Genomic DNA, 26202 nt, shown 5'->3' on the forward strand with positions numbered 1-26202 from the left:
CAAATTTTTCTTTCTTAGTGCAGCATTTCTGTCCCCATTCTGCATACTCACAATAGAATTAAATACTTATAGACCAATACTCCAGAAGAAAGGAGCAGAATTCAAAACAATCTTAACAGACTAGAGAGAGGGGCCAAAACTTACAAAATGAAGTCTAACAGCGACAAATGCAAGATACGCTACTTAGGCAGAAAAAATGAAATGCAAAGATACAGAATGGGGGACACGTGGCTTGACAGCAATACATGTGAAAAAGATCTCAGAGTCTTCGTAGACAACAAGTTAAACATGAGCCAACAATGTGAGGCTGCAGCTTAAAAAACCAATGGGATTTTGGCCTGCCTAAATGGGAGTATAGTGTCTAGATCCAGGGAAGTCATGCTACTCCTCTATTCAGTCTTGGTCAGACCATACTTGGAATACTGTGTCCAATTTTGGGCACCACAATTTAAGGGAGATGTTGACAGGCTGGAATGTATCCAGAGGAGGGTGACTAAAATGACCAAGAGTCTGGTGAACAAGCCCTATGAGTAGCTGGGCATGGTTGGCCTTCAGACGAGAATGAGCTGGAAATGTTTAGCCTTCAGAAAGCTGAGAGGAGACATGATGGCCATGTATAAATATGTGAGGGGAAGTCATAGGGAAGAGGGAGCAAGCTTGTTTTCTGCTGCCCTGGAGATTAGGACGCGGAACAATGACTTCAACCAACAGGGCAGGAGATTCAACCTGAACATTAGGAGGAATTTCCTCACTGTGAGAGCTGTTCAACAGTGGAACTCTCTGCCCTGGAGTGTGGTGGAGGCTCCTTTTTTGGAGGGTTTTAAACAGAGGCTAGATGGCCATCTGTCGGGGTGCTTTGAATGTGATTTTCCTGCTTCTTGGCAAGGGGTTGGACTGGATGACCCACAAGGTCTCTAGCAACTCTAGGATTCTATGATTTTCTTATTCTATAGCAAAACCATAAAATATATGTCTTATTATTAAACAAATTGCAGATTTTAGAAGGCCAATGTGCATTCCTAAAATGCAGTCCATTCCTGAATGACACCCCTTTTCAAAACAATTTACACATTTTCATAGGTTCCTATGTTAGTAGGCCAGAGCAAATTCTGCTAAATGTATGGATATTCACAGAGGAAAGCAACTATAAAGAGGAAGTAACCACTTGTGTTCAAAATAATTTACCATTTGTAGGGCTCATTGCTGCCTTACATTGAATCTAGAAAAATAAAATCTGTAAGGAGTATGGAATGATAATAATGACTCCTCACTTCTTTGTCCTGTACTAAAGCTACATCAATTCAAAATTTAATTTTATTTGATTGACAACAATATTTTATTTGCAGTAGAAAAAATATAACTTTGTATAAGACAGAATTTTCCTGGCTAATAACAATTCATACAATGCAATTACCCACAAAAAGTATATTGTTTTCTTCCCTTTCTCATAAAAAGTATATCAATAATTCTGCACTAAGTTACGTGTAATACATTTTAGAAACTTCCAGTAGACACAATTACAACAGTCTCAAATGGTTCTGTGCTCTACTTTTGAATTATTTTCGCTCTTACTGTTTAGTTACTGCAGACAAATTTTTCTTTCTTAGTGCAGCATTTCTGTCCCCATTCTGCATACTCACAATAGAATTAAATACTTATAGACCCAGGGCATAATCACACCAAGCAGTTTAGCCCTATGTAAACATGTCCTGGAGCAGCTCCAGATCTGAGGCTATTGTCCAGACAACCATTTTCATGGTCCGCATTTCACTACATCTGTGCAAGCTCCTGGCCAAGCTCTCAATGTCAGAAGAGGTATATGCATGACTAACAATCTTTCTAAATAGACACTATAATGCAGCTCGAAGCCTCAGAACCACTGTGGCCACCAATGTGTGCTGCAGCATGCATCTAAGGGTATGTCACACATTTTAAAAATCTGCAAAATGTCCCAAGTTCTATCAAAAAATGTTCTGTAGCAGATTCCAGTGTATCCCAGATCTAGGGCGAAATCTCTTCTGCCCCTGCTGAAGCTCAGTAGGATCCTGAATAAGGGCTGATGAAAAATAGCCATCTGGGTTACTTGAGCCCCTAGGGAAGTCATTGATTACCTCCACTCTTCACTGTCACTTTCCTTTTTTCCCTCCCTCCACAATCCTCTGGTGAACGGATGCACATCTCTCCTGGAAATTGAAAACATGTAAATCAAGCATGTAGCCGGGGGGGGGGGGGGGGTTGGGAGGCTTCAGCCTCCCCCCCCCCCCAAATTCTCAAGGTGGTCCACGAGAAGGCCTTACTGGTACATTATTTAAACTGTTATGTTTATTCACCGTGCTCAATATATCCCATATGCATGGGGGTATTGGGGTAGACCCTCTTTCACTCAGACTCAGCCCCCCCCCCCCTTGAATCAAACTCAGCTCCCCCCAAAACAAAATCCTGGCTACGGGCCTGTTGTAAATGTAACCACATGTTGGAGGGCAGGATGGATAAAATATGTCTCCCAATAATGTTTTGAGGGGATGTGACTCATTCAGATTCTCGAGACTCCCCCCCCCCCTTTTTTTTTTATAGTCCTCAAAACATTTACAGGGCCATAGGAGTAGAAATGTAGTTGTTGTAACTTCTAGGGCAATCCTATCTACTGCTGTGTTCTAAAGTTGATTCTCATATTTAAAAATTGCCTCTAAGGCAGTGGTTCCCAACCTTTCATTGATCAAAGGCCCAATTGACCAGGGCCCACTTTGATCAGGGACTACTTTGACCAGGGACCACTTTGACCAGGGACCACTCTCCAACATTAGTACTGAAAGTGGTGGGGCTGGTTAGGCCAGTGGAAAGGAGCACAAATGAAATAAAATAAAATAAAATAAAAAGAGGAAGGAGGTTCACGGACTGAATTTTCATTCTTGCAGACCACTGCTGGGCCATGGCAGTTGAGAACCACTGCTTTAAGGCAAAGATCTGGACACTGGAATAACAGCAGACAATTGTATAAAAATTATGAAAAACAGGTCTGGTGTTTTGCGCTTTATTGCTTTGGGGGTAAAATCCCCTGCAGCTGAGCAGGTGGTATAATTATGGTTGCAATTTTGGCTAAACTTAATAGGAAGTGAATTTCACTGCCAAATAATTGTGTAACGACTTCAAGTTAGGTCTGTTGGGGACTGAACTCGAAGATCTCTAAGCTACCATTCTTATGACACCTGTAAAAGCAAGACACTAGTAAATAAAAGGCAAAGACAATAGCAAATAGCAGGCAAAGACCTATTGTCGAAGGGTTCACTTTCAGTGTTTTTTTAAAATGCTGCAAAGATCACTCTTGTTTGAATTCCCTTTTTTGATATTAAAGCCAGCTGTCATTTTTAAAGCTTAGTTTATTTGATGTCTTTTATCACTGGATAAGTGAAGACATGAAGACATCACATAAAAACATATGAGATCTTACCAATACTTCAGCAACTGAAAGTATACAATACAGGACGGGATCTAGATAAACAGTACATCTAGGAACCTGGGAGTCATGGTATAAAAGTTAGCACACTTGTCCTGTCAAGAGAAGAAAGTCATGACCTTGAGAGGGAGGGAGAGAGTAGTCTTATGGTTTGGGTGTTATGTTACCAAATCAGGTAGGGGTAATCTTGAGCAAGCCACACACACATACCCAAAGAAGAAACCAGCATCATTCTTGCTCTGAACAAATCTTGCTATGAAAATTCTTTGAGCAGATCAACATAAATTGAAATTAGTTTGTAGGTACATAACAAAACACACACCCATGAATAGAAAAAGCAATGCTGCCATCACTTTTTTTAAAAAAAAATCCCATGATTATGTCATAAACAATGTTCCCAGGTAATCTCTCAACCAGGTTTTGAATGAGTGAGATGAAGGATCCAATCCATATGCATTTTGAGCTAAGGAAATCCATATGTACTTAATCCACTGCAGGCTACAAAATCTGCATAATTAAAATGAAACTGAGGAAGTATGATAGCTAGTATGAAAATAATTATAATAAAGCATGGTTGTGAAAGTTGGACAGAGAAGAAAATGGACAGTAAGAGAATTGGTTCACTAGAAATGTGGTGGTGGGAGAGAATTCTGAGAATACAATAAGCTGCCAAATAAAAATACCAATAAATGGGTCTAAGACCCATTCGAACCAGGATTCTCCATAGAAGTCTAAAGGTCTAAATTAAGGCTCTTGTATTTAAAACATATTATGAGACAACATGACTCATTAGGAAAGGTGCTAATGCTTGGGAAAATTGAAGATGGTAGGAAAAATTACAACTGCATTGATTCAATCAGGGAAATGATGTTTTTCTAAGGGCCCATCCAGACAGGCCTTAAAACTTAAACCTGTCTCAGTTTTACTGGAGGTGTCCAAAAGAAGCCTCCGGTAAAACGGAATTAATTTAGAACAAAGCAGGGTTTTCCCTGCTTTGTTGTGAATTAATTAAACACTTTGTAAGAACTGGATCTTAGGAAAGATCTAGGTTTTACCAGGTGTGGACCCAGTGTAGCTTGGGCCAAGGGATCATGACACACGATCTCTGTGCCCAATCCCACACTGCCAAGTTGGTTTTTCAGGCTCCAGGAGCCCAAAAAATTGAGAAGGCATCCAGTCCCTTCCCCAAAACAATTCTTACATTTTTTTAAACTTACCTGGCCGTTATTATGGTCCTCCTTGGACCCTCCTTGCACATCATTTCCTTGTACCAGGAGGGTCCAAGAAGGACCATAAAGGCAACTGGGTAAGTTTTTTAAATGTTTAAGGGTTCTTTTAAGGGGCTTTGGGGTGGCTGCATGCCATCCCGACTGGTATCAGGATGGCACAGAGCCACAACCCCCCTCCCTTCTGGGAAAGTTTGGTCATTTTGGGGTGGGAGTGGGGACAGAAATGTGCAGCAAAGTGGGTTTTTAAAACCTGTGTGCATTTCTCTGATGCCTGGAAGCAGCCTAAAGCCCAATTTGGCGTGCATTTCTCTGATGTCTGGAAGCACCCTAAGGCCCAATCTACACTAACCAAAATGACTCAAAACTACGGTCGCCACAAAATGCACACTGCCAACAAAAAAGGTCCAAATACCACCCTCTTATTTTCCTTGTCACTGTCAGCTCAGTGGCGAGAGGGAGACCTACTTCATGGCTGACAGTCTCGTAATATGCTGGAGCTCATGATACACATGTTCATTGGGTCCATTCTAATATAGTCTCTGCTCAATCCACTTTTGCAAATTTTAATTCTTTGGCATGTCTCCTGGGAAAACAGCAATGCACTTCCATAATACATGCGTGTATTTTGGGAATAAGAGCTCCAGTCAGCCATTGGGAAGAACCCAAATGAATACACACACACCACTTCTGGGGGTATTTGAACAGTTTCTCTTTAAAAAATCACATGAATGTTAAGGTTGCATATTGACATACAATCTCTCTGAGTTCTTGGAAGAAGAAAAATTGGGCAAATGAGTCTTTCCATAATGGTGGTTCCCTTTCCTATCTCCTAAGGCATACTGGCACAGACACATCAGGCTTCCCAGTCCTGGATCAGGGCTAATACAATGGAAGTGTGTTGAATATCAACATAAAGGAAATCAAACATACAAAAGTGAGCCACAGGCTTCAACATTAAACTGCAGAAAACTAAATTTCAGCTGATGTTACCTTCCATTTAAAGAGAAATCACTCCATGTTACTTCATATGTAGAGAGAGGCCAATGAGAATCAATTACATATGGAGGTCATTATATGAATAATCCACATGTAATAGGGGCTGGTTTTTGGCCTAATAAGTCCCTTTACAGACATTGTAGCTACATGGAAGTGTTTATCTGTGATCTCCACGTGTTTATTGTCACATGTGAGGCAACCACAAATTCTTGGTTTTATCGTTTGATGGTTTTACTAAGTTTGTAAACCGCCCTGAGTAGCCTTCGGGCTGAGAAAGACGGTATATAAATATGGTTAATAAATAAATAAATAAATAAATAATGTAAGAGAGATGTGGACCTTCTATATTTCAGAACCATCACATTACAGCATTTTATGTTGTATATTTGTTACAAAAATAGGAATTTAAATTAATTTTGTTCATTGCTTTGCTTGTTTTAATTGCAAGAAAATTGGGAGGGTTGTGGACACTGCATGGATTTGTTAGACAATAACAAACAGTATTGCAAAGTGACAAAGGGTCCCCCCCTCCCCAACTTTCACCTTTATTTCTCCTACCTTCTGGGGTGTCCATGGTCTTTTTCATAATTCTCTCCCACCTCTTGTTCCAGATGCAAAGCTCTGAGGCTAAGTTGATTAAGTCTGTGCTATTTGTGTTAGCAAGCTCGGACACAAGGGCAACTCAGTAAATCTGGGATGGAAGATTTGAGGAAGGGGGAGAGAAAGTATCAGTGCTCTACAGTAAATCTGAGTGGATATCTCAGAGATCAAAAAAGAAAGCCGGAGAGAAGCAATGTACTTTGGGGAGAAGAGAGGGATGTAGGGGATTTGGGTTAGTTAAATTTCTTGGGGAGGGCTAGGAAAGGGATAGAGCAAGTGTGAGTTTAACATGGAAAAGTTGGACATTAAGAGAAGGGGAGATCAGGACAGGGAAATGCTGTGATGTGTTTGTGCCAGCATAGGAATATCAAAAATATTTTATGATGCATCAAAAATACCTTTGACAACCAATCTGTAAATTGCCGTTTGCAACAACTTAAGAGAAAGTATGGAAACTTGATCTTAAGTTACTACACTGGCAGGGCAAGTATGGTACAAGGAAAGGACTTCTACTCAGGCAGGGAGAAAGAAAAGAAAAAGAAAAAGAATTGCATAAGAATGGGATCTGGAAAAGTTAGATGATGATGAGAGTCTATGGTTCAAAATAACTATTTTTATAACACTGAACTGAAGTGAAATTAGAATTTTGCTTTAAGCATTAGTCATTCATTCAGATTTCTAGCACTTACCTGTATATTCAAAGGTACTAAGTGGCTAATTATACCAACAAAAACAAAAAAAACCCTGTTAACATTATAGAAGCATATAATGAGGAAATGTCATATATTATCTTCTTGCTACCAGAAATATGAATGCCCGTCCTTGATTGGAGGTAAGTCAGTAGTAATCATTGCATGTCACTAAAAACACTACCATCACTATTTTGTTCATGAGTAACCAACATGTGTAATCAATAACTCTCTAGTTGAAGAGGTCAGCAGTTGTGTGGTTCCAAACAACCTTTTCCAGGGGCTAAGAAATTGACATCTACTAGAAAAAGGCATAGAGAAAGCAAGCATTCTCAGGATGCCTTTGAAAATGACCATGGTCCCAAGGCTTCAACCCGGTCTTTGTAACACAGCGGAAATTGCAGAGACAGATTAAATCAAGTGGAAAAAGCTGGTGCATGGCAATGCTTAGGAACACACCAAAATAAGAATCTGTAACAGACATTTATATCCATGTTGATGTCGAGAAATAATATAAGAAAAGGTGGACCAGTGAAAAGATACTGTGGAAATAAAGTAGCTGTTTTTTACATATCCGCAAAGATATTTCATCTGGGAAAACTGTCAACTAGCCAGTAATGCTCAACAATGCAGCTCTGTGAAATTGAACATTACAGTTTATTTAAAATATTTCATTGTTAGGTTAATAATAATAATTGCACATGCAAGATGTGGCAGATCTCACAGATTATATTTCCACAGTAAACTATATGGGGATAGGTGGCTTAAGAAAGGCGACAGAAAAAGCCACAGCTCCCAACAGTTGAAGAGTAAAGGCAAAAATGAAGCATATGTAAGAAAGATAGGAAGCTTGTGGATCTTCCACAATGCATGAGATAGCCAAATGAACCACCTATTTCTTATAGATGTTATTTCTTAGAGAGGCTACAAGATCATTACTCCATGTGGTCAAGAACTTTATTGCCCTGTAAAGGATGAAAAATGGGAAGAATTATCCCATCACAGAAACTTGAAAGAGAGTAAGAATTCTTTCATTTATTCCAGAAAAGATAGATGATGGGGGAAGGTGTAGTAGGTTAACAGGTTGTGTAATGATTCAACTGATGCACTGCTTCCGTGTCTCTAAGCATAAGTCATCTCAGCACACACCACATTTACTGTAAATTTCTTAATTGTTTTTGTTTTCCATTTAAATTACAACTTTTAGAGATTGAAAATAGTCACTATCATATTACTACACATACAAATCTTAGATTTACCATAACCTATTCACTTTCCTTCAAACACATTAGTCACACATAATTCAATTTACTATGTCACTCACTCATATACCACACAGTTCCATATGTGTCTTTCAAACATTAATATTAACAAATCCCAAGAAAAAGATAGCCTGCTTGCTGTCAAAATATAAATTCCACTTCAACCATAAAACAGCAACTGAGATATTCATGGCAGCAGAATAGGTCAGCGAACAGCTGAAAGTCTGATAGTTCTGCTCTTTTGGGCTTCATAGCAACTTAGACCATAGCTATGAACATTGCAAACAACATGGTCATTTTTAGCTTAAAGGTTTCAGATTATATGGTGGCATTCATGGACAAATAATTAAATTTAAGCAAGACTCATATCTCTACACTACAAAGAAGGATGAAGACATTACGCTTCAGATATTATTGGACTACAAGGCTCATCACTATTGAATGTGTTGTTGAGAGCTTGAACTCAATAGAGTCTGGAAGGTCAGATGCTTTGTCTCCAGTATGGAAGTACTCTAAGGTTTACTGCTACTTTACTATGAGAATATTTTATTGTTTTGTATCCTGGAGTTTGTCCATCTCTAACTTGTCAGATGTACGCTTTGCAAAGAACCTAACAACAAGTAATATCAAACAGGAACCAAATACATCCAGGATTGTCAAGATCCTTGAATGCCCCTGGTCATTTTGAGCAATTTCCTATCAACTTTAAGGTGTACAAGAAGAAAAGGGAAGGATAGTGGGTCACTTGAATATGTAGGATGAAAACCTTTTCCTAGTTACTGAAACATTACAGAAACCTTTTTGAAAAGTGATCATAGGTAGGTAGGAGGAAAAAAATGAACATGTGAATACCATAAACAATGGTACACCTCTTGTTACTATCTTCAAGTCTCTAAAAAAATTCAAGCGGACAACCTGAGACTTTCTAGCATGGTAAGAAATGAAGACCAATTTGATGCAATGAACTATGTTAGATTTAAATTAGGAAGGCCAGGACTGAAATCCCTAGTTAGCTACAAATAGTGCAGGGCAACCCTGGCCAAGCACTGTCTTTTAAAATTAATCCACATCACTCGTAGAATTGAAAGACATATCCATGTTAATCTGGATCAGAGTGAAAATCAATCTTGTAGCACCTTAAGATTGAGAGAAAAAAGTTGGTAGCCTCAGTATTTGTAGTGAATATTTAATCAGATGAAGTAGACTTGCATCCGATAAAAGTCTGTAAAAGCTTATGCTGCCCAACTTATTTCTGTCAGTTCATCTACTGACATGACATGAAGAAATCCCATCTGAATTCTTCAAATTGTTATTTATTACTTATAATGGATTCAAGGTACATTGGCGTTCCTCAAAATAACTCCATCAACAGTACCCCAGATAGGTTATTCCTTCCCAGCAGACCATAAGTTTTAAAAAAAGAATACACAATGGAAGAAGAATATATATACAGGTCAGACAGAGGAACTGTGGGTAATGGCAAACATAGATACATCAAATATTTAAAGAAATTGAACAGCGGCACTTTTAGAAATCACAATAATAAAAATCTGAAAAGTAAAAGGAGAATAAATTTTATCTCTGTCCATGCTTAAGAAAAGACAAAGGTTGCATCCCTATACTTGACTATTCACATCAAATCCCAATGAGCTCAATATGTTATTCCCAGACATTTGGGTACAAGATTTCAAGCCATGTCTTAAATTTAAGATTACCTGTATATACTTGAGTGTAAGATAACCCAAATACGAGCCAAGGCGCCTAATTTTACCACAAAATAACTGGGAAAACATATTGACTTGAGTATAAGCCTAGGCTGGGAAATGCAGCAGCTACTAGTAGTTTTCAAAATAAAAACAGATACCAATAAAATTACATTAATTGAGGTATCACTAAATTAAATGATTTTGAACATTTACATAAAACTGTAATTTAAGATAAGACTGTCCGTTATTCTAATCCTCTTCAATGTAGTATCCTTCCAACAATAATAAAGAGAGTAAAATAATGGAAATGTAATTATAACAGCAATAACAGAGTAAAATAATTAATGTAATAATAATAGCATAAAATAGTATAAATATAATAATAATAGAGTAAAATAATAAATATAATAAAACTAATAATAACAGAGTGAAATAATAAATTACTTTGACTCGAGTATAAGCCGAGGGGAGCTTTTACGGCCCAAAAAGGGGGCTGAAAAATTCAGCTTATACTCAAGTATATACAGTACTTCCCATCAGTTCTCTTGAAGGGTCAGTTTGATTGCTATCACCCTAATGCAATTTTATACTCTAAGATGTATTTCATTATGGTGATATATGAAAGCATGAGCCAGGGTAGCAAAGTAGAACAACACCCCAAAATATAAATTAATGAATGGGGTTGGGAGGAGGGAACAAGTGTTGTATGACCAGCTTTTACATAAAGTGCTATCGTAAAAGCAAGTAGTCTGTGTTTTGTGCTTTTCTTGTGGGTTTTCTAGATTCAGTTCAAAGATGTATAAATAGAATTAAATAATGGTGACTCAACATTTATTGAATTTATTGTCTCTTATTCAGAAATATAAAATAGATAACAGCATGCTAGCCCATTTCATTAAATGACTGTCTCTAGGTGTAATCAAGAGTTTACAGGATTTTATAGGAACACTCCAAATGTAATGATCTATTAATGAGTAGAAGAAAGGGAGAAATCGATCTATCAGTTCATAAATTCATTCAACTCTGTTTCAAAATCAAGGGAAGAACTTTTAATAGCATTATGTTGCTATCCTCAGAGTTGCCATACTTCAACAAAAATAAGTTTAATAGAGTGGAGTTGTTAAATTAGTATTATTACTAAATGGATACTAAATAATTCAGACTCTGAGCATTTTTAATACATCTTTAGTACAGAAAGCAGTTTTCCAACTTCAAACACGGATGCTATTTTTGGTACTATGGTAATCTAACAGTAGTAATCACTCAATGAGGAAGACAGAAGTGTTCTCATTTTTTATGTTTTCTTGACCTGTCAACCCAGTTTGGTGCCTTCCAGATATTTTAAATCAGTCTGACTCAGATTGGTGATCTTTAGATTGGTGCCAGCCTGTGAGCTAATTGCTGCCCTTCCACAGTAAGCCTCGAGGAAAGAAAGGGGGAAAAAACAGATGTGCTTTGAATGTGATTTTCCTGTTTCTTGGAAGAGGGTTGGACTGGATGGTCCACGAGGTCTCTTCCAACACTATGATTCTATGATTCTATGTGCTCAATAGGCACAAATACATTCAATCCCCGGCATACTGGGAACACCAAACTACAACTTCCTTACATTAGATAGCTTAAGAAGCATTGTTTTAGACTACATGGGGTTTAAAAACACCACAGACAGCATGACTATGGTGAAGGACCCTGGGAGTTCAAGTCCATGATTTATTTCATTATGGTGACAACACGGAAATGGATTGTTGTAGGTTTTTCAGGCTGTATGGCCATGTTCTAGAAGCATTCTCTCCTGATGTTTTGCCATCATCTGTGACAGGCATCCTCAGAGGTTGTGAAGTTTGCCACAGATGTGGGCCAAACGTCAGGAGAGAATGCTTCTGGAACATGGCCATACAGCCCGAAAAACCTACAACAACCTAGTGATTCTGGCGATGAAAGCTGTCGACAATACGTTGAACATGAAAATGGACTGTGTTTATTATACCTTATCCCATCACACTAGCAATCCATCTCGGTTCATAAGTATTGTCTATTCCGACTTGGCAGTAGCTCTCCCAGGTTTCAGACAGATTGTTCCCTCCCTCCTTACCCAGAGACATAGAAAATTGAGTTCTGTTACTGAGTGTGATCTTTTAAATAAGTGGACTGTTTTTCTGAGTAACAATAGGCCACTACAGGTCTTTTTTAGGCTATATAAAACACATGTTTTGAGATCACAGATTTTTAAAAGCAAGATATAACTTTCAATTATTTCTTCTGAACTAAATACTTTTTGGGGGCCCTGGTGGTGAAGCAGGTTTAACCGTTGAGCTGCTGAACTTGCTGATCGAAAGGTTGGTGGTTCGAATCCGGGGATCGGATTGAGCTCCCACTGTTAGGCCCAGCTTCTACCAACCTAGCAGTTTGAAAACATGCAAATGTGAGTAGATCAATATTACTGCCTGGTGGGAAGGCAATGGTGCTCCATGCAATCATGCCAGCCACATGACCTTGGAGGTGTCTACTGACAACTCCAGCTCTTCTGCTTAGAAATTGAGATGAGCACCCCAGAGTCAGACACGACTAGACTTAATGTCAAGGGGAAACCTTTACCTTTACTTTAAACACTTTTTGAAAAAAAAGAAGCCATAATACTTTGGATCTATGCTTTCCTTACAAATTTCCTTAGAATTTGAGGATTTCTACAACTGGGAACAAATTAAATAATTTAAATGAATGCAGTACTAAGATATAAATCAACAGAAGAACACTGCACAAAACAAATGCTTCAAAATACTATAAAGACATATATAAAATGTAGTGGGCAAAGTATCTTTTATCTAGGGCAGAGCAGAGCTAAAAATAAACAGTTTTAATCCTGGATGAGGATTAAAGTTCTTTGTAACAAAAAAGAGAGAGAAAGAACAGATTACATCCATCCCTCATAACAATTTTGTTTCTAGAAAATATTCTATTTGCCCATTACCTCTTATGTGTAAAATATAATTCATATAATTTTTATGGTTAAAAAATGAACAATTGAAATTCTCAAAAATTATCAAACTAAAACATATGTTAATGATCATAGATTAGTTGTTGTGCATATAATATATATATATATATATATATATATATATATATATATATATATATCACCACTGACTTGAAAATGTGTTTAGAAGAAAAATTATATGCTCTTCAGGACAAAATGTCTGTGCTTTCATCTTGCCACAACCCACAGGTATATTGCAACTGACCAAACTAACAAATGTTTATAGCTTCTACTTGCTTTGTGAGAGCCAGACTTGACACACAATCCCAAAGAGAAATAAAAAATCAAAAACTACCTCTAAACCAGGAGCTATAAGCTATATTTCAGAAGAAAGAACTGGCAGATAATCTCTGAATTTTCCATGCTTAAGAATATTCTGTAAAGTTCATGAGGTCATTATAGGTCAACAGGTGACTTGAAGGCACATACACATGCGCACACACAAAACCAAGGGTGGACTAGGGTCTCAGCTCTGCTGCTCCCACATGTGCAAGCCTTACACTGTTTTTTTAAATTCATTACATTACATTAAAGATTACATTTATTAAGTTATATTTAATTAAATGCATTCTATAGCATGCTGACATTAACTGAATATTTTAGAATTGATTCTATAGTACTTCTTTGAGTTATTACTCATGTCCACTTCAGGTTTAAGGGCTAGTGTTGACAAGTCCCAAGACCATAACATGTACCAGATAAACCCCACGTATTACTATGATGCAGTGCTAGATAGGAATATTATGCACAAATAATTTCCTAAGACCATTATCACGCCATGCTGTCATAGCACTATAACGATGTATTACTCCCAATGTTGTTCCAGCTTTATTGCACTACATTGTCACTCTCCAGGCATTGTTGTATTGCAGCATTGCTGAAAGGGTGCCTCTTTGCTCTTTTCACTATGGAAATGATCTATTAATGACTTCCTTTCTGTCACAAATTTGTAAGCATTTCAGGTGCATAATTCTCATAATACATTATTCCATGAATGATCCATTACTTGGGCATGCTATGTGTGAGACCACGTTATCCCTTCCTCAAGGACTCTGAAGGAAATCTCCGACATAGAAGCCCAAGATCACATCTGGTGTTTTGAGGGAAAAGATCACGTTTCTCATATGTTTGAACCCCCGTTAATAACCTCTTCTGTTTTTCTGCTTTTTTTTACTTGATGCTATATCATTATAATATTACAGCATGTCCTACTGTCATATTTCCATGCTGTTGCAGTGCTATTATAGCTACCTTAAAAAAAATAGATGAACCAATCAGAAAGTGAAGGATGGGGATATCTGTAATCCAGCATTAATGCAAATGGAAAAAAACATGCAAATGACACTCTTAAAGCACAAATGTGCCAAGGGTACAATGGAGAGCATCAACTGCTCTCATGAAATTGTCTGGAGCTCAAACAGAAGAATGCAGCTTAAAGGAGTGGTGTGATAAGGTCCTATGTTTGGCCAATACATACATCTAAGGAAAATAGAACAAAATCATTATAATTAATTATAATAATTACTAAAATAGCCATCTTCTGTGAAACCCAGGCTACTACCTGAAACTTCAAAAGGCATGTCCTAATTTGGTACTTCTAGCACTGATTCTGAAATGATTAAAACATTTTCTAGTAACCAGAATAGGGTCAGGTCACTCAGTTTAACAAACGGAAGGGTTACATGAACAATCTCTAACTACTGTGAAAGTTAAAGTTTAACATAAAAGTAACAAACACATTAGAAACTTCAAAGATTTTTTGATGGGAGAATTAAAATATCCAGTGGAAATACCGCTTTTTTTCATAACTATACAGAGTGGCTAAAAGTAATAGCAATATGGTATACATCTTAACAAATTAAAAACTGTTTCCCCAAAATATAAAGGGGAAATATGTATGCTACCTTCCTTACAAAGTGAGAAAATTGTTTCAAAAAATACATACAGACTTAAATCCAATTTTGGATCAAACTTGAACAGACTCCTTGAATCATTAAGTGTTGACTTATTCTTGATTGATTCTCTTAAGTTTGGGCTAGAAATGGGATTTATGCCAGTATTTTCCTTTAAAAAATACAACAATGAGTAGATTGAATTTTCCCGAAAATTTGTCATTAAAATAATACCCATGGCCAAGGATTTAAATATCAGTATGTTTGATTCCTCAATTCAAAATATAAGGCATAGTACAGAAAAATCATTCAGAATTATGGGGGGAAAAACCCATATCACTATGATCTGGCCCTAGCTGTAAGTGTATGAATTTCCCATATTATTTCCCTTCAAAATGTAAAACTAATAAAAAATAACAATTCTTCCTCCAAAAGTATATCCCACATGGCTTTATCTGTCTGCATGGCCATTAAAACTGTAATGAAACAACAGCAAAGAAATACGAACTGATATACTTTTGGTTCAGTACAGTAGACTTTCACTTATCCAAACTTTGCTCATTCATCGTTCTGTATTATCCAGTCTGCCTCCTGCCTGGATCCACAGTTGTTTCAATATATTGCAATATTTTGGTGCTACATTTGTAAATACAGTAATTACTACATAACGTTATCATGTATTGAACTGCTTTTTCTGATGATTTGTTGTTGTTTTGGTGCTTAACTTGTAAAATCATCGTGTAATTTGATGTTTAATAGGCTTTTTCTTAATCCCTCCTTATTATCCAACATTGTCATTTATCTAACGTTCTGCTAGTCTATTTATGTTGGATAAGCGAGACTCTACTGTATATTGATTTTGCTAGCATCATAAAGCCTAGCAGCCTAACTAGTTTTGTTTTTGAACTTTGGCTAATGAAAATTTCAGTTTAAAAAAATCACATTAATCAGTTACATGTATGTTTAGTAATACTATCATAATATAAATAAACATGGATTCTAACCACTTTGTCCTCCTTTGGGTAAGCATCCAGGAAAGCAGAGAAAGAAGAAAAAATATAAAGGAAAGAAGAAAAAAGAAAGAAGGAAAACATTAATAGGAACATTCAAATAAGACAGCCATAATGTTTTCGTAAACATAAGATTTACTCAAATTTTAAAAATAAAAATATTTGCAGTTACACATGCACAGGAAATCCATACATTTCACAAGTACCTGAAATATTTAAAGCAGGGAATAAAGAAATTGTTGTGATAACAGGATTCAGCACACCAGTGTTTCCCTTCTTTTCATAACATAGCTGGGATGCAAGGTGTGTCAGGCCCTTTCTACACTGCCATATAAAGTCCAGATTATCTGCTTTCAACTAGAGATTTCTATAGAGAACACCTTCTTGGGAGGTTATTTTTATTGTTTTCAAAACAGTGGTCAGTTTCCAGCAGAAGACAACCATAGAAAAGACCTAGAAATTCTTAGAGAGGTTTTCTCTTGGGTAAAAAAAAAATTACAATTTCTTTTTTGAGGTGTTTTTTTTTTTTCACTTTCATGGGGGTCTTGTGCCATCCCAGATAACGTGGAGGGCTGACTGTACTTCATGAAAATCTGCTCCTGAAAGTCAAGAGACATGAACAAGGCAGAAACAGGATTGCACAAGCAAAAGGGGATTCAATTGAGAAAGTTTGTGACCCACCAGTGGCATACAGAAGAGGGAATTTGCCAGAATTATGTCACCATAGCCAATCAAAAGAGAGCAAGGATTCGCATCTTCCCATTTACAGGTGTGCTGTTACATCTATGAATTACCACTCAACCTATACCTTCAACAAGGAGGCGGTAGTTGCTGTATGCTAATGCCAGTGGAAAGCTAGGAATTGACTTTGCAGGGTGGCTGAGCCAGATTCTCCATCTTTCTAATCCAGAGATCTGAAGATCAATAGGGTTAACCATTTAAGAAGATATGCAAAAGGGACCATTTATTTATTTATTTATTTATTTCAGGTATTTATACCCCACTCTTATCAACCCCTGGGGTAACACATATGAAAATTTTCATTTTTCAGAATATTAGGTGGAACATTTCCTGCCATAGTTTTAAACCAGGGGTCCTCAAACTAAGGCCCAAGGGCCAGATACAGCCCTCCAAGGTCATTTACCCAGCCCTCACTCAGGGTCAACCTAAGTCATTTCAGAGCAGACAACAACAACAACAACAATATTATCTCATTAGCCAAAAGCAGGCCCACACTTCCTATTGAAATACTAATAAGTTTATATATGTTAAAAATTGTTCTTCATTTTAATTATTGTATTGTTTTTAAGTGTTTTTGTACTACAAATAAGATATATGCAGTGTGCATAGGAATTCATTCATGTTTTGTTTGTTTTTTTCAAATTATAATCCGGCCATCTAACATTTTGAGGTACTGTGACCTGGCCCTCTGTTTCAAAAGTTTGAGGACCCCTGTTTTAAAAGGTAAATTGTCAGGAGAATACATCAGTCTGAACCCCATTTCGGAAGAGTTCCTCCCTCACAAATAATCTGCTCCACTGCTATCTTACCCCCTGTTTTTATTCTTTAGTATCTTACTCTGTACATGCGGCCCGCTCACTGTTTTGTGTTATGAATGATTTTATTGCAATTTTATATTGGTTATAGTATTTTTATAATTTATGTTCTATGTAATTGATTATGTTGTTGTTTATATTTGGATTTTATTTATTGTGCTGCGTTGTAGGGCTTGGCCTCATGTAAGCCGCACCGAGTCCCCATTGAGGAGATGGTGGTGGGGTACAAATAAAGTTGTTTATTATTACTAATACTGGGCTTCTATATGACAATGTCTATTAGAGAATCCATTTTGTGTCAGGAGGACTATGTAGGTTTTTTAAAGTTTGGATCTTCATTCTCCTCTGACAGCCAGCTGACAATACTCTGATGCCACAGTTGGGCCCTTAAGAAACTTGACTTGGAAGAATCTGTCCTCATATGCTGATGAAATTGGCCATTAGAAGCAACGGTTTGCAACCAATAGTCCAGCAGATGACTTTAATTCCCCAGATCCCTCTGTGTAAACTAAACTCCCCAATCTCAAATCAGTTGTGCTGGTATCTATGAACATACATCTAAAACAACTAGAAGACCAAAGCTTTAGAAAATAACACTAAGTGGATACAGATAATTCAACATGTGATGAATTAATAGGGTAGCTTGTATCACATGAGGTGCATCTACACTACAGAATTACTGTGGTTTGACACCACTTTAACTGCCATGACTTGATCATGAGAACTATAGTTTCAAAAGGTCTTTAGCCTTCTCTGTCAAAGGTGCTCATGCCCCCCAAAAGCAATAAAAGCATCTTAGAATATTTTAAAGCAATGTTAGGGATGACAAGATAAGAAGAATTTCTTTTTCAAATCTGATGAACTTGCAATAAGGTGAAAAATTGCTGGTCTAAGATTTATTTGTTCATTCCAAAAATTAAAACTAGACATTGTAATGTTACTAGAAATATTTCTACTGAGCATTATTGTTAAAGATTTGGATTGTAAATGACAATACCACCACCAAGACTATGTTTTGCTCAGATTTGGAAACAGACCAAAGCGCAGATGATGGAAGAATGGATTGTTCCACTTGCTGACTTGACCCAAATGGACAAATTAAGGTGGCTTCTAAAAATACTGGTATGCCAGAGGAAGGCTTTCTGAAGGCTGGAAAAATGCATAGGTATTGCAAGAAAGACAAGCTCTAATGATGTAACTAAGCTGTGGCTATGGTTTTTACTAACTTTAATGGGATTATGTTTTAGATATGTGTTAGTGGAATAATTTTTTTCTTGTTTTTTTTTTCCTTCCCACTCCTATATTTTTTGATAATATAGATTGCTGGTGTTAAATATTATAAGTAAATGAATATATTGAGAGAGAGAAAAGAGTGCTGGTGCCCCACCAAAGCTACAGCTCCCATTATTCTACAGAACTGAGACATGGCAATTCATGTGGTGCATTAATTCTACTGTGTAGATGTAGACATAATGGCTACTTTATTCTATGGGAATTGTTTTGTATTTTTAGCCCAAGTTTTCTTAATTAAATATAAATTAATAACATTTTAAGTTAACCAGTAATACAATGCAACAAAAGCAACAAAAGCAACAAAAAAGAGCTGATAAAAGCAAGATTAAATCACTAGCAGCATAGAATAAAACAATTTTGCCCAGGGTTGCTGTGAGTTTTCCAGGCTGCCCAGTCTTCTCAATCCCTCGTTTCCCAGCCTCTTTATAAAGAAAAGAGAAATTCACCACCCCCTATTTGAACATAGTCCTATAGAAAGCGAGAGGCAGGATATGTGCTGCAGAGTGTTGTTCTTACAAACGTATTGCATTGTCCAGATGGCTTAATATACTCTGCTGATTATATAAGTGATACAGAGAAAGGCATCCTGGAAGTTTGGGATTTATTCTAGAAAGATTTGTTCTTTTCCATGGGATCTTAGTGGAATCAAAATGTAGGCAAATGTCATAATATAACATACATACAGTTCTTAGAGCAGAAATGGGGAAACATTTCAGTCAATTTCTATTTATTCATTTCACTAAAATATGTATATCCTTTTCTGTGACAATTCCCTAGACAACTGGCCTTAACCATAGTCCTTGCACCTTACTACTGTTCTATCCAAAGTCTTAATTGTCCAGTTGAAATTGCTCTTATCCTTTTGCTGCCTTATGACCTATGCACTTTACTCATTAGACCCACTTTTAAATTGTTGTGCACTAGACCACTCTCCTACAACGAGACTTGAATTCTATTATTGGTTGTTGTTTCTGATGCTTGTCTTATTGTTATTATATTGTTGCTTATGTTGTTTTTATACTGATGATTGTATTTTGTAAATGTTATGTTTTTACTGATTCACTGGGCCTAGCCCTATGTAAGCCACCAGGAGTCCCTTTGGGGAGAAGGAAGCGGGGTATAAAAATAAAGTTATTTATTATTATTATTATTATTATTATTATTATTATTATTATTATTATTATATCAGGGTGGCAAACAAATAAAAACTATTTAAGCAGCACAAACAATTTATTATTTAAAATACTGAAATAATTTAAATATTCTAATAACATAGTAATAAGTCTAACAGGTCATAATTGTATATGTATATTTTAGAATAAGCCAGTTACATCATAAAGGCCTAATAAAAACTCCTGGTTTTGCTTGGCATGGCAAGAAAGTTCTGACAATCCTATGCCACTGGTCACCAGCAAATCCCAATTGAATGCCCCCCCCCCCCCCATGAGGGTCTTACTCCGGGGCAAACCAAGAATGGGCAACTTGGAAGTCCCTGAACAGATTTAGAAGTGGAGTGGGCAGATCAAAAGACAACCTGGCAAAATGGCACTACCTAGAAGAATCCTCCATCATGTGCGATTGTGGAGCAGAACAAACATCTCAGCATCAGTATGCTTGTCCACAATGTCATGCCTCATGCAGGACATAAAATACTACCTTAGAGGTGATAAATACAATGAAACAACAATATATATAGACAAAGCACAATGAGACAATTTTAAATAATTTTATAGCTCTTGTACAGAAAGCCTTTTGCAAAAACTGTGCATCAAGAAAAAAACTATGTTAAAATAATTGCTGGTATCTGTAAAGTAGTCGCTGTTGCCCGTTTTCTCATCTAAAATGATTTAATTGCTTGTGCTTCCTCTATTTTATCAGTAGTATACTTATACTGTATATGTAATGCTTTTGACACAAAATAAATTAAATTAAAACCTAATTTTATTAAAACCAAAATAAAACCTAGAAGACCAAAGGTTCCTGAACTCCTATATTAAACATTTTATTTAAGGTTTTTTAAAAAATCATCCTCAAGAATAAAGTTAATGGGACCCAGATGATTGCATGATAAACCTATTAACAAAAATGCATGTACAGTACATACTCCATGAAAGTATGCTATGGATACAAGCATCCAAGGGTATGTCAAACATTGTGATCCAATCTTTATTGGACATCAAATGGAAGGACTTCAGACAACTTTTAAGTAGTAAAAATAATGCAATCTCTTTATACTGAGAATTAATGGTTAAAATACCAGAACAAATTGTCATTGCTATTTGTAAATTCTAGTTTTACAGGCACCACCTGCAGGGGAAAAATTAATGCGATGAAAAAAATCCATACTTATCATTTATTTTAGTGAGTGGCAGGCTCTTTCCCTAAAGGTCTTCAGCTACAGCTAGCAGAAAATCACCAATACTGAATGGATAAATTTTCGCTCCTTGCACATACACACACTTGATATTTATCAGAAATGAAAAATATGGATTTTTATTGCATTAAATTGTATTCTCTGCAGGTGGTGCCAGTAGAATGAGAAGACAGCATAGGTGGTTTCTAACTAAATCCAGTTGTTAGTCTCAGTCCCAACCAGAGTAAATCCACAATTAAGTCAATAGTCATTTGTGCACCTCTGATAAAATGAGTCTACTTTCATTAGACTGAAAATCGTATTTAGGCCCGAATGTGTAAAGGTAGGGCTTTTCCTCTACATACACAAAGGATTCACCATCCTTATCACTTCCAGATGCAACTCCAGAGGTGCTGAGCCTTCTTTTCTCAGGAAAAGAAAAAGGCACGCCCAGGGCCAGTGAATAAAAGAAATATGGTTGCTTGGGACCTGAGCATTGCGAGAGAACAGGTTTTGTATTTTACACCGTTCAAGACATGGTGCAGTTTAATGAAAATGTTCAGTTATTGACGTTGCAGTACTTTCTACAATAGCAAATTAATCATATTTGTCAATGATTAATTTGCTATTGCAGAAAGGATACAATACATTTCTAGATTGCTCTAAACTAGAATAAACATAGCTTTAATCTTAATAAAGAAATCCTGGACCACAAAAAATATATAGTGTGAAATAATTTTTTAAGTCCTTCCATTTACATTTTATTTACAAGAGACTGGGGATACACACACAAAACATGGAATGAGGAATTCAAAGAACAATATACCACTCAACATTTCTCAGATGCAGAGACAAGCAACGTAAGAGTGTGATCAAGATGCCAAACAAGAAAACACTATATAAGAAAAGCTGCTTTTAGCTGAACTTCAGGAAAGACAAGATTTTGATCCTTCTTTCGGCTGAGTTAGCTAAGTGCAAACTCCTTTTGTACCTTGAACTAAATTTGAATCAATGGAAATAGGCAAAGGACAAAGAGGGAAAGTTGGAGGGGAGAGAAACTGGGACATTTTAAAAACAGCTGAGAAAGTGGGACAACAGATGAATAAATACTGGTAACTTTCCCTGCTAGATAGAGATAGTTGACAGGCATGCCATACACATAAAAACTGGATAAAATGTTATAATGCATGATGCTGAGGGGAGGGGCATCTCTGGAAACAGGAAAGCACAGTAGTAAGCATCTGCACAGGTAGCATACTGTAGCCATGGCCTCAATAATATTTTGTTCACATGCATTTTTTAAAAAAACTTACATTGTTTGATCGTAGGGAAACACGTCCTCCACATCTGGCACAAAACTTTGTCCGGCAGTAAGAGCATAAATGGCCGCAACCATCCGCAAACTTAGTTTTGTGACAGATTCCACATGTTGGGGCATCATCCTTGTGGTCTCCTTGTGAACGGCGGGATTCCTCACCTATTTTCCGCACTTGCTCTTTGTAACTTTCAAATTGTTGGTGCAATCTTCTGTAAGAAAAGCAAAACTTTTTATAGCAGAGGCACTTTTTATAGCAGAGAATTGCCTGTTTACAGCTTGAGTTCATTATGTATCATTAACATATCCCATATATAATCCAAGTATCCTTAGTAGTCTTTAAAAAGTCAGTTGAAATTCATAAATGGCATTTACTTGCATAACCTGCCAAGCAAGTCAGTTGATATGCAGTCAACTACCAGTCAGGAATCTTTTTAAAGAAAAAAAACAAGGAGCAAGAGGGCACACATGTATTTGAGATGATTTTGTTAGAATCACTAACATAGACATCTGTCCTCCTTTCCATATACACTTTTAACAAATATCAAGCTTCCACACCCTAAAAAATTAAAATAAAATAACTGGATTCCTTATTGTCTTTAGTACAGCTCTTATATATCCTCCACTGAAAATAGTTCTGTAAATACTCATGTATAAGTTTAGAAATTTTAGTCAAAAAATTAACACAAAATACTTGGGTTGACTTATCAATGTCTCAATGTAAATACTGTATCAAAAAGGAACCATCCCTTCTCTGGTTAGACTGTTCGAATGCCCGAGTGGAAAAAATGTCAGTGGCGGCCAGTGGTACTTTCTCAATTGAGTGACCCTTTACTTGTCCACGGGTCCCAAAACATTGACTTATACATGAAGTCAACTTATAGATGAATATATAACTACACTTCTACAGACTAGATAGTCATCCTGTTCTATACAGCAGGCCACTTGAGGACAGAAGCACATGGAGTAGTGAGAAAGTAAGAAGAGACCCACTGAGCCAGCCATATCAGTCAGACCAGTGGGAAGACAGATGTAACAGTGGACTACCTCAACCTCCGTGTCTTTGGCCAAATGACTGACGTATTGCCAATGTATACTTTTTTTTTCATCCATGACATTAAACTTAGGTTCTTATTCCTTGAAATTTGGGATGTGTTTGTTATTGTTGTGTACCTTCAAGTCATTTTGACTTATGGCAACCCTGCTATATGGGGTTTGCTTAGCAAGGTTTTCCCTTTTTGAGGCTTAGAGAATGTGACTTCCCCAAAGTAATCCAGTATGTTTTTATGACTGAGTGGGGATTTGAACTCTGGTCTTCAGAGTCATTGTCCAATGCTCAGATCTCTTGCACAAGATTTTTCTATTGTTTCATTGCTTACTTTTTCGAAGACAATGCTCCTGTATACACCACTGGCCATACACATAAGGAACTATGACAAACAAAATATAAAATGGATAACAATTTCAAGCTTTGGGCTTAACTACTTCATCCTCACTCTTAGTAAAAACAAAAACAAAAAACACAGGTAGGGTACATTAGAAGAACTGCCTGTTTTCTAATTGCCCAGAAGGAGCGAATGCAGGGGAACTTGCAATCATCTTACAAGAAGGTGAGATTGATTTCTTCCGATCATCTCAGGACAAAACTGCATGTTGCCCAAAAGACCCCAAAAGTGAGAGATTCCAAAATCGATCAGAGCAGCAGTACTGGAAAAAAGAATATTCCTTCCAATAAACATGCTTATTTCCAATGGCCGATTCAAGATATTTTGTTGCCTGAGGCAGAGCAGCAAGTGGCACATCCTCCACCAAGTCAAGGAGCAAAATATCAATTTAAATAATTTGAGCATCTGTGGCAGAAAGTTCCTATAAGCTTCTCTCTGTGCCATTGGCCCTCGCAGAATAAAAAATACAATAAAAACAAATGAAATACAATCATTCTTCCGTAGCCATGGATTCTGCATTCACATATTCGACCCTCCATAGGTTGAAAATATTACCAAAATATTCTTCCAAAAGCAAACCTTGACTTTGTCATTTTGTAAAAGGGACACCATTTTACTATGTCATTTTATATAATGGGACTTCAGCATCCACATATTTTAATATCCACAAGGGTGCAGTGGATACCAAGAGTCTGTTGTGGTTAACCATTTTCTGCCTGTGTGAAGCGCTATCTAATTGTTAGTGCTAGCCTTGAATCTCATAATCTAATTGTACCATTAAAGCTTTCTCCAGGACAAGTGCTCCTTAATGTGTGTGTGTGTGTGTGGGGGGGGGGGAGCCACAGCTGGTTGCTGTAAAGTAAGAATAGATTTTAAAGTAATGAAATTCAATCACAAATTTTCACTTGATGTGGAAGTTTGGTTTGGGTTCTTAAACTCTGGAGAACATTTCCTAGTAGTATCTATTTCAGTTCATTCTTCTATTAATTATTCTGATGGGGCTGAGAATAAAACAATTCAGCCACTTGTTTGAAACTTTTATTGTATCCATTCCAAAACATAAATCTCATACTAAGAAATATTTCCAGCACTACAATCTGATATTTATATTACAATGGTTATCCAGAAGATGGCACCAGAGATTGCTATTTCACATAGCCAGCCATTGCTTGTTCAGTTTTAAGAACCACTTTTTAGAGGTAGACACCTTTAATAGCTGGGTCTTATGTTGCAAATCCTTCTTCATTAACAGTGTGAAAGTATGTTGGCAGAAATTTGCATTTCCTACCTACAGGATATGAAATAAGGATAAAATAAACCTCTATTCTTGTGCCTGCTCAGCTGGATGCCTAAAGCCACTGCAAATTGTGCATGCTGCCCTAAACACAACTGAAAGTGGGTTGAGCAGGAGTGTGCAAAATTTCAGCCTCTGCTCACAATGAATTATTCAGATAACCTGTTCATCACCATCACGCCTGGATCTTAACAAGCAAAACAGCTGGCCACAAATGTGCCTTAAGAAATAGTCCTCTGCTTGTTTTGCATGGATAGACAAAGACACCATGTATCTGTATCCCCATTTCTTTCCCCCTTTCTGAAAATCGTATTTATAATATGCAGGAAGGCCGCACTTTTGCAGGGGTTCGGGGCACAGGACTCCCATGAAAGTGGGGAAACCATGGGATGGAAAAGGTATTTCTTTACCTGAGAGGACACCTCTCTGGAAATCTTTAGTCTCTCCAGTGCAATATAATAGAAAATTGCCAGCAAATGTTGACCATATAATCATGCCAGAAACATAAGTGTTCTCTCTAGAAATCTCATAGTCCTTCAGCATAACTCTATGTAGAAATAGACCACAAAGTTGCACTGGAGTACCTAGAAATTTCCAGAGAGAACATGTTAACCAAATCTGTGAATATTCAGGTCCTCAAGAGTTGAACCTGCAAACATGAAAGAATGATTGTATTGATATAAAGATAATCATACAGTACTCTGAAACAAGTACCCACATTTCCATGTATGCTTTGGATTGTAGCAAATGCTAGGTTTTAACCAGTTTGATTCAAATACAGTCATACGAGTGTTGATACCTTCCAAAACAACAGCTAGAAGATGGAGTTAGTTGTAGGCCTATACGTGCTTGCAACCCAATGTGGCATAGATATGTTTTCCTCTGACAACTCAGGAACCCAATTCAATTCTGTAAGCGCTTAACCCAGATTACACATGACTATCTGCATTTTGAAAAGAGGTATATGGGATTCTTCCACATAGGATGTAAACAGTCTTGCATCCAAAATCTACGGATTTTAAACCTTGGGGGCTGGGGGAGGGGGGGTATTTCTGTTTTATAAAAAGAGTAGAA

At 37.0% G+C, this 26202-nt stretch overlaps 1 protein-coding gene across 48 annotated transcripts in view; it reads right to left on the reverse strand.

Annotated features, from left to right (window-relative positions):
• Positions 1–26202, reverse strand: part of RIMS1 (regulating synaptic membrane exocytosis 1) — a 291550-nt gene that overhangs the window by 155514 nt on the left and 109834 nt on the right. For 43 of the 48 annotated variants that reach the window (XM_060752857.2, XM_060752858.2, XM_060752856.2 and 40 more), the window contains exons 2-3: positions 22388–22601; positions 15867–15878 (exon numbers count right to left, since the gene is read on the reverse strand). In XM_060752857.2, the coding sequence (XP_060608840.1) occupies positions 15867–15878; positions 22388–22601 (226 nt within the window). Of the gene's footprint in view, positions 1–6237; positions 6366–15866; positions 15879–22387; positions 22602–26202 lie in introns of those variants that run through there. The other 5 variants (XM_060752859.2, XM_067467911.1, XM_060752868.2 and 2 more) reach the window with 2 other exon arrangements.

The sequence above is a fragment of the Anolis sagrei genome, chromosome 1 (genome assembly GCF_037176765.1).
Source record: "Anolis sagrei isolate rAnoSag1 chromosome 1, rAnoSag1.mat, whole genome shotgun sequence".
In the NCBI taxonomy this organism is placed as follows: domain Eukaryota; kingdom Metazoa; phylum Chordata; class Lepidosauria; order Squamata; family Dactyloidae; genus Anolis; species Anolis sagrei.